Source organism: Eucalyptus grandis, chromosome 8, assembly GCF_016545825.1.
Source record: "Eucalyptus grandis isolate ANBG69807.140 chromosome 8, ASM1654582v1, whole genome shotgun sequence".
In the NCBI taxonomy this organism is placed as follows: domain Eukaryota; kingdom Viridiplantae; phylum Streptophyta; class Magnoliopsida; order Myrtales; family Myrtaceae; genus Eucalyptus; species Eucalyptus grandis.
The window spans coordinates 51,728,939-51,738,799 of NC_052619.1; the positions used below are offsets into that span (position 1 = coordinate 51,728,939).

The 9,861-nt window shown below is 41.7% G+C and overlaps 1 protein-coding gene across 1 annotated transcript; it reads left to right on the top strand.

Annotated features, from left to right (window-relative positions):
* Window positions 1-5,975: 5,975 nt before the first annotated feature.
* Window positions 5,976-8,641, top strand: LOC104414909 (endo-1,3;1,4-beta-D-glucanase). Its single transcript, XM_039299198.1, has 7 exons — window positions 5,976-6,272; window positions 6,440-6,461; window positions 6,983-7,112; window positions 7,425-7,515; window positions 7,672-7,761; window positions 8,034-8,134; window positions 8,285-8,641. Exons 1-7 carry the CDS (start codon window positions 6,125-6,127, stop codon window positions 8,423-8,425), a joined length of 723 nt encoding a protein of 240 aa, XP_039155132.1. The 5' UTR covers window positions 5,976-6,124; the 3' UTR covers window positions 8,426-8,641.
* The last annotated feature ends 1,220 nt before the right edge of the window (window positions 8,642-9,861 follow it).

Below are 9,861 nucleotides of genomic sequence, written 5' to 3' on the forward strand. Positions count from 1 at the left end.
AATGGCCGGCCGGCGCTGATGTGGCAGCCGGCCGGCACCGGCGACATTTTTTTAATAATATTTTATTAATTTTTTTAATCTTTTTTTCCTATTTTTTCCCCTCTCCCTCCTTCCTCTTCCTCTCCCCTTCTTCCCTTGGCTCGCGACCGGCCGAGGGGGAGGGCTGGCCGGTCGCCGGGCGAGGCGGCCGGCGGGCGAGCCCTCGCCATCGCCGGGTCGGCGAGGCGAGCCCCGCCCGATCTCGGCGAGGGCTCGCCTCGTTCGGCGAGGGGCTCGCCGTCGCGTCGGCAAGGCCCTCCTCGCCGGATCGGCGAGGGCTCGCCTCGCCCGGCGACCGAGAGGCGAGCCCTCGCCAGATCCGGCAAGGAGGGCCTTGCTAGACGCGATCCGCGACTACCACGCCAAGATCGAGGCCGAGCTCTCCAAGATTTGCGACGGCATCCTCGGCCTCCTCGACTCCCGCCTCATCCCCGCCGCCTCCGTCGGCGACTCCAAGGTCTTCTTCCTCTAGATCAGTTCCTGGACCCTTGGCGAGCCCCCCTCACCGGATCTGGCGAGGGCTCGCCTCGCCGCGAGCCCTCGCCGGATTCCAACGGGGCTCGCCCCGCCTTGGCCCCTGGCCCGCGCGGCGGCGAGGCGAGCCCTCGCCGGATCACGCGGGGCTCGCCTCGCCAAACCCGGCGACGGCGGGCTCGCCCGCCGGCCTCCTCAATCCCGGCCAGCCCTCCCCTGCGGCCGGTCGCGGAGCTTAGGGAAGAAGGAGGAGAGGAGGAGGAAGGAGGGAGAAAAAAAAAAAAGGAAAAAAGATAAAAATAATTAATAAAATATTTCAAAAAAAAAATATTATTAAAAAATATTGTCGGCGCCGACCAGCTGCCACGTCGGCGCCGACCGGCCATTTTTGGCCGGATGGACTGATCGGGAATAATAGTAAAAGGTTTAGGACTCGATTGGTCAAAAAAATAAGTTTATGACTAAATTGGCACAATTACAATAGGTTTAGGACTTTTTTGGTAATTTTCCCATCATTATTTGATGCCTAGGGGGCCAGGCCAAACACAGAGAATGAGGAGACATCGTGTTGACATCTAAATTTTGGCGACCCGTTTAGTCATTTATTGCATTAAAAAATTAGGGGTTAATTTTATCCTTGAAAAAATAGTCAATTGCATAGCATATAGTTTTAGATGCATTTATTTTTTAATTTGCATTTACATTGGGTCAGTGACAAATGGGTTTAATTTAGTGGTTCTAAACTTTAATTTGGCAGGTCAGACTAAGCCCACGAAGTAAGTAAATTGGCCCGAGCTTGTTTTCTTTTAATAACAAAAATTACCTAAATAGAAATTTGAAATGATATTACGGTGGATTTTTGAAATTTAAGAAAATTAGATTGCAATCTTATTTTTAGGCGATAAAATTAGAAGATGTGGAAAATAAAAAAAGTGATATTACGTGCGAAAAAAAAAATCTTCGCCGATGTTGATTTGAAAATGAAATTAAAACCATGATCTTCAGCTTATAAAAGATTTTTCGCGTAGGGTTTCGAAGAGGCCACACATTGAATATATGGCAGCACAACAAAAGGGTTTTGGAGAAAGAGAGATATACCGGGAGAGATCGGAGAAAAGCTCGACGGTTTTGTCAAAAGGCCAGATCGCAGAGAGAGAATCCTGTTCGCATAACAAAAGGGAGAAGGCGGCGAAGCGCTGGCGACCTTTCGTTCAAGGAGAGAGCATAATCCATTACATCTAGTCCTCGTCCACGTTTTCAAGGAGTCATCACAAAAAAAGGAGTCCCACATGCGGCCACGCCATCAAGAATGCGCAGATCACTTCATCACATCATCAGAGCATCTCGTCATCATCCTCGGACACCTTACAAGCGATCTTAGCAATTTATTTTGAGGAGTACGCCCAATGCTCTACTGACCCGGTGACACTGCTCAGCAAGCACCGACAATTCCTCTTTATCCTTGCATGCGTGCATGGAATTTCTGGCCTTGTAGGATCGAATTGGAATTGCCGAGTTCCCGCAACGATCGCTGCTGTTTATTGCCTGCTGCTATTGCTGAGTTGTGTCGAGTTGACCATGGATCTGTGAACTCGTCCTCGTCTTCATCCTTACATCATTCCTTGCCGGTCCCATTCTTGGAGATAACTTTTCCGAGCTAGGATTTGCCAAGTCAAATCTTGATCAATTGACGTAATCGAGCTTCCAGAGATGATCCAGCAGATCCAGACGATCTCTTACGCCACTCTCGAGTGCCTCGTCGTTCCGTTCGTGACTCCGTGCTGAGCCACAAAGCCCCGACGTGAGTTGCTCCAACGTTTCTCACCGCCTCAGCAACGTACCAGGGACATCGACTTTCTTCTATTCGAGTCGTTGCTGTCGACAACTTAGAGGCAAGATAGAAGGCCTTTTAACTGAACTCCAGCAATCCCGAGCGGTTATTCAACATCAGCCCAGCATCGTTGAGTCAAGGTCAAGCCTGGACAATCAACTTTCGGTCCATCATCGTTGGCGATCTAGTCCATAAACCGCCGCTCGCACTATCGTCATCAACATCGCTGTCCATCACCGCCATCCGAGCCTCAAAATTCACATAATTACGGCAACAAGCCGAAGAATTCTCGACAAAGGCTTGGCTTTAAATTTGAAGATTTGTTTTCCATTGCTTGCTTGCGGTGTGGAATTGTTTGTGTGCAGGTTATTTGGGTCAGAGGGACACGTGAACCCGGTCAAAAGCACCATGTCATGTCAGTTTGAAGTCCAAGAGAACCTTCGTGAGCCAGGCCCATCTCCGAGAACTTCAGGCACCCATCAAAAATTTCTCGACCCATCATCATTGCTTGGCACCACCAGATCGGTCCAGTGATATTGACGACCCTCGATGCTCCAGTGAGTCCTCCACCGAGCTCAGAGTCATCACCACCGCAATTCGCATGATTTGTCCGTAGTTTGGAAACGGTATCCGAGTGATATTGCAATTTAGGTAATAATTTTCATTAAATTGATTTTAATATATTTTTATTACCTAATTTATGAGATCACTATCTCGTATGAAATCCCCGACCGATATTCAAAATTTGAGAAGCATTGACAGTCCGATTTTCGCGCCCGAAATCCGACTCGCAATCGCACGGAAAATCACCAATCCGATCTCACGCTCGAAATTTGATTCGCGATTTATTTAGAAATTGGCCAACCCGATCTCATGCGCGCGCGATATACAGTTCGCCAATTTGTGGATATCAATCATATCTTATCGATTTGCCGTCATGTTGGTTGAATCAATTTTGTTTTTATAAAAGGAAAAATCCAAAAAATATTTGAATTGGGATTGGGTTGATTTTAGAATATCTCTTGTTATCTTGCATATTTAGAATAGGGATTCTATTTCGAATTTGTTAAAAAATAAAAAATAAAAAATGCATGCATTTAGGATGTTAATTTTAAATTTGAATTGCATGTTTAATTATTTGGCAATTTTTAATTTCGAATTTCATAAAAGAAAAAGAAAAAATTAGAATTAGGGTTCTTTGCATGTCATTGCATATTATGGTAGATTGCATACTTATTAAGAAAAAGAAAAATGTCATGTGCACATCATTAGGATTAGATTCATGAAATGCATGCCATTTAGTAGTTGTTGCTAGGTTTATTCAATTAAATTGCATGTCATTAGAATTAGGTCATTTAGTTAATTGCATTGCTTAAAGCACGATTCTCATTAATTAAGTGAAAACAAAAAGAATTTGCGTGTTAATTAGAAATCATATCTAGAGTTGTTGATATGAATTTTGATATAACATTACGATGCGATCTTGCAATTTTATTCATTGCTTTTCTTGGATATTAAATTGGTGATTTGCACACACCTCACATGTTAGGGAGATAATTTAAAATCAATTCAAACTACCTGCCAAATATTATTTTTTTCAAAATAAAAAAAAAAAGAAGGTACCGAAAGGGCGTTAGAGAAATCTAGCGTAACCAAGTCCCTGAACTCATAATCTCTGGTTCAATCGACTCACCAAAAATAGATTAGTGGCGACTCATAATTAAAAATTTGCATGTTAAGAACTTGAACCGAAAGTCGCGAATTGATATGGGTTTGGGAGAACTCGAGTTAAGTCTAGGCTTAACAATCCATTAGTCAAACCCATGCACCCGAAAATTTGGTCACATCGCCATAAACAAAGTTGGTTCCTTGATTTGACGGATTTTCGTACTACACACATCAACCATTCACGTGCTCCAAAGGCAGGGCCTCTCATGCCCTGAGTCATGAAACACCTACAAGAATTTATTTGCTTTGTCACCATATTAACGTGTTTAAGCATCAACTTTGGTGAAAATCATCATATATAAACCGAACCACTATGACTCAAATCATTCCATACATATATGTATATATGTAAAGTACATTCATTTTGTGATTTTTGTCCTATTAAATCAATGTAACATGTACAAAAGGCGATTGTCTGACGAGTTCGTCGCCTGAAGGATCTCCATGCTAAGTTCGAGATTTTACAAAACACAAGCTAAATTGTTCCGTCTAGTCAATTTCAAAAGAGTTGGAATATTGCAAATTTAACGATTTTTTTTTCTTTCGAAAAACAGAGCACCATTTGTCTTAACGACAAGAAGAGACATTACCAAATTTTATGAACATACTTTGTCCGAGACCCGGCCCATGTCCAGCAGCCCAGATTGCGATGGGTCCAGCCTGGACAGGCCCATGTGGTGGCTGATGGGCCTTGTCAAACACTATTCAGTTGCTCTCCTAAGCTACATCAACGATCAATGATAAAATTCTGTCACAAGACAATTTTCTGTCCGGCACGATGCAAATAACGAGGTCTGAGACTTATATAATTACTTTCGAGACATGAGGTTCTCATTTATCTAAATCAGTCATAGCATGGCAAGTGTTACAAACTTCCTTATCTTCTTTCAAGATCAATGATAGTATATTTCTACTTGATAATTCACTTGGATGGATTGAAATGTTATGCTTTGAGAGCACATGAAAATTTCTTAATAGATCGGTATTTCATTTCTTCTCCCGTACGAATGCCGCTACCCAATATGCTTAGTGTTGATCTTGTTGTAAATGCCATATAATCATCAATATCAACTAGGTCATAATGAAGATTAGTCTAAGTTTGCTATACTTAAGCTCTTTGTGAGGTGCCCAAAACGAGCTCCAAATCACATAAAGACCTTCGACACGAGCCTGTAATGTGAAGAGACCACCGACGTGATCTCGAGTTTTGTATATTTGTAATCTTAATGCATTAATTTTGTGGACCTACTGGTCTCATCCCCAAGCCATCTTTATACTCCAAGTTTGTCCTAACTATCGACCTGGACTAGCTAAGTGCGCATCGGTTCACCTCAATCCGTCGTAAATGGAAATGCCGTCCCTGTTCATATCAAAAAAGTTTCACGTGACAAGCTCGAGCACTGCAAAATCTGATCTTTTGGAAATGGTCTGTCTTGTTTTCGCGTCTTGCTTATTGCAAGTTTCGATCTTGGGAAACGGTCTCTGGACTTTTGCAGATGACTTGATGGGCTCTATCAAATGGACACTCTCGACAAATAGATTGGTGGATTGAGATAAGGCGGTCTTCACTCTTCACGGGAGAAAATATCTTTGGAGAATACCCGTCAAAACCTGTAGTCAAAGCCCCCGCTTTCCTTAGAATTCAGTGTCCGAGGGAGTGACGCATGCCATGAGGCCGCCAACTTCCATCTTTTCCTGCAGAACTTCGATCTTTTTCCAATGTTCCGTTCGTAAATTGTCTCATTCTTTAACTCATTCCTCGCTCTTGGCGCGTCCAGCATTCACCAGATTTTTTGGTGAAAGAACAGGGCAATGTTGAGGTCGGAGTGGTTTGAGAATACCACCAAAACCTTTAGTCAAAGCCGCCACTTTCTTTAGAATTCAGTGTCCGAGTTAGTGACGCATGCGATGAGGCCGCCAACGTCCCATCTTTTCCTGCAGAACTTCGATCTTTTTCCAACGTTCCCTTCATAAATCGTCTCATTCTTTCACTCATTCCTCGCTCTTGGTGCGTCCAGCGTTCGGCAGATTTTTCTGTGAAAGAACAGGAAAATGTTGAGCTCTCAGTGCTTTGAGAACCCACCGAACCTGAGCTCGACTTGTGGAGCAGGGCGTGTTGAAGAGCTCGCAGGCCTCAAGACTTATGTCACCGGCCCTTCTGATTCCAAGCGTGCTCTTCTTTTCATCCCTGATGCTTTTGGTAATGGCCTATTTCTTTGATTCTGATTTTCTGTGTTGTTTCTTTGATGGGTCTTTCTTTTTTGGTTGATTGTGTTACTTCTTCTTGGTTCTTGGTCGTTCTTGTGCTTTTTCGATCGATCCATGAAATTGCCGCTTGATGGATCCTTTGCTCATCTGTTTGTGCAGGGTATGAGGCTCCTAAGCTGAGGTATGGCGTGATTACTTGCATAGAACCTTTCTTAAAGTGCCATTTTTTAAAGTTTGCTAGTGAATGACTCTGTATTCTCCCTGTATCTGAAAGCTCTGCCTTTCCGATCACCTTTCCCCTCTGATGCTGAAGAGCATTAGATAGCACATGAGGGTGAGGCCAATTCATTTTAGATGAGGGTGTTTGGTGTTTTTCTTTTCTGAGTTTACACATCATCTGTTGAAATGCATATACGTTTGATTTTGCGGCATAATTCAACTGACATTTGATGCACATTGCGTAACTCAACATAAATGACAGTTTTGTTTGTTCTAATAAATTCTGCTACTTATATGGCTCAGCTGTTCATGTTATGCGGTTTCATCTTGAGAAAAATATAGCCTTAGTTTCAACTCCGACATCGCATAAGCTGGTATCGCCCTGTTAAGGGTCATGGCATTCTATGCGTTCACAAGATTGAAAATGATTGAGTTACCTTTTCAAATTGTCATACTTATTTGTGGACCGCTTTTGTTGTAAAGGAAACTTGCAGATAAGGTTGCATCAGCGGGATTCTTCGTGATAGTACCTGATTTCTATTACGGAGATCCCGTTATTGATGTCAATGATCCTAATTTTAATGGAGAAGCTTGGCTAAAAAATCATAGCCCGGTGAGTTTTCCACTCCTTCAGGTCGTGAAAGTATTATAGCACATTTAGAAGTTTAGAGGAAACAAGGGATCTCCAAATAGCAAACTTGACTTCTACACTCATATCACATGTAGTAAGTTGCATTAATAGCTAGATCTGGTTGGAGAGTGCTGGTCATTTCAAAGATTTTCGACACCCATCTAGGTCTGTATTTTACCAAATTCCAGACGTGAAACATGATGCGGTCTCAGTAGAATGAGAGCACCATGAATTTTCATGTCACCAGTTTTTTAGTTGTCTTTTTGTAAACTTTCACCTCATTTACTTCTTTAGGATAAAGGGTATGAAGATGCCAAGCCAGTGATTGCCGCTCTTAAAAGTAAAGGTGTGTCTGCCATTGGGGTTGCAGGATTTTGTTGGGGAGGTAAAATTTTCTGAATTCACTTTCACAGTTCTGAGGAGGTTATTGGGTTAAATAGGGAAAATTTGTTCTCCAAAACATCATAGAAAAATTAGTTCTGGTCACTTACGGAAAAGTTCTTTCAAAGTTTGTTAAAAAGAGCTTGCCTATCCTTTTCAGGAATGGTGCTAGTGAAATTAGCAGGCACCGAAGACATTCAAGCAGCAGTTATTCTACACCCTGGTCGTATCACCGAAGATGAAATCAGAGGTAAAGCTATGCCAGTGAACATGGAATTTCTTCTTATTTTCATTTCAACCATAGCAACATAATTTCTTCATGAGGGTATTAGGCTGGGTACTTGGCATTGGAGGCTTTGTGGACTAATATGATGCGCTTATGTATAAGTTTATGAATTATGAAAAGAGTCTGCAAATGCAGCCAAGAGTGATGAAGAAACCTGCCATAACATTTGTCTGTTTGAGAAGAGTTCCTTAAACTGGAAGCCGCAAAAATCTTATTTTTGTCTATTCTTTGTTCAGCCGTCAAGATTCCAACTGCTATATTGGGAGCCGAGAATGACCACATTTTCCCTGCAGACGAACTGAAAAAGTTAGGGGAGATCATGTCGGCTAAAACTGAAGTAAGCGACTTAGGATATTTTGTGCATTTGTTGCAAGAAAAAATATTGGAAAATCCTACTGTTTTATCACATTCCCGTCAGTGAGCTCAAAGCACTTCTTCTCTCTGGTTATTTCTATGCATCACCAATTCAAAGATCCCGGTTTTGCAGTTCGAGAGTTATGTCAAAATATTCCCTGGTGTTAGACATGGATGGAGTGTGAGGTATAATGACGATGACGAGTCTGCCGTCAAGAGTGCCAAAGAGGCCCAAGAGGACATGTTGAATTGGTTCTTGAAGCATGTCAAGTGAAAAGTAAGGCATTGATGCAGAATATAGTGAGGAATTTCAGGACTAGTCATCTGTTTTGGATTGTCATCTATAATGTTCTGTTGTGACTTTAATAAATAAGACATCGGTTTCGTCGATCGAACTTTGCAGATTGAGAGTGAAGTATGTCATGTAGAGTTGTATCGTGCCATCTGGGTTGAATTCTCTGTTCAAATTGATTGGATGTGTTCTCTATCATCTAGATGAGGACCTCAAGGGAATATCAGATAGCGTATTCGTTTATTCAAAGGAAAGTATTTCTGCGGAGAGTAAGTTCAGTTTTCTAAATCCAAAAATGGAGTCCATGGGCTTTCTTTTTCCCCTGCTTGGTTTTGATAAATTTTCTTATGCGGAATGATTCAGTCTATTCGATCGATAGAATCATGTTGAAATATCTGTTGACAAATAATCCTTATGCTCAAAACTACATCAAAGATTGAATTCAACATCACAAGACAATTTTATGCCTCATGTAATGCAGATAACTAGTTTGGAAAATCTCATGGTTACTATTGAGACATGATGTACTTATATGTCCAAATCAATCGTAGGGTGACAAATGTTATGAACATTTTTTACTTTCTTTATTCGCAGTAAATGATAGTGCTTTTCCATGGGCAATTGATTTAGGTGGACCAAAATGTCATGCTTCGAGAGCACCTAAAACTTTCTCCATGGATTGAGATTTCATTTTGTTTTTTGTCCACAGTCTACGCTAGAAACATGAATCCCACAACTAATATGCTTTCGAGCCAATGGTTGGGGTGTTGATCTTGTTTTGGATGTCGATAATGATCACCATTGACCATGTCATTTTAATAACAAGGTGTTTAGTTTTGCTATACTTGAGCACTTTGTGTGTTATGATATAATATGTGGAAACGACATGATCTTGCAATTTACGTCAATGCAAAATTACTAGAGAAATAAATGAGAAAAATAAGGACATTAGAAATTTATGTAATTCGGTTTGAGAATTGGTACCTACGTCCATGGAGAGAACCAGTAGCAAATAATCCACTATAATCGGAATATCTGAGTTTATAATCGCTAAAACGCTCAAGTGTTTTTCACATTTAAATTTAATTCAAAACCCAAAATGTTTATAAATAAACAATTCACTTAGGTATAAACTCACGGCACAAAATTACTGTGCGCACAAGCTCAAAGTAAGTATAATACGCGTAACTCTCTCTTCAACTTGACGTGCGGCTCCTTGCGGCTTCTTCTACGTCGGGCTTCCGCTGCTTCGTAGGGTTACAGCCGTGCGCTTCTTTCGGGCGGGTGAAAGACGTGCAACAATTATTTCTCTTTCTATACGTTTGTGCCCAATTCAAACTTTGACTTGGCCCACCTCTTTGTCTTTTTACGTTCAGAAGACTTTTCCCGCTACTTTCTTTTAGAAAGAAGTTTAATAC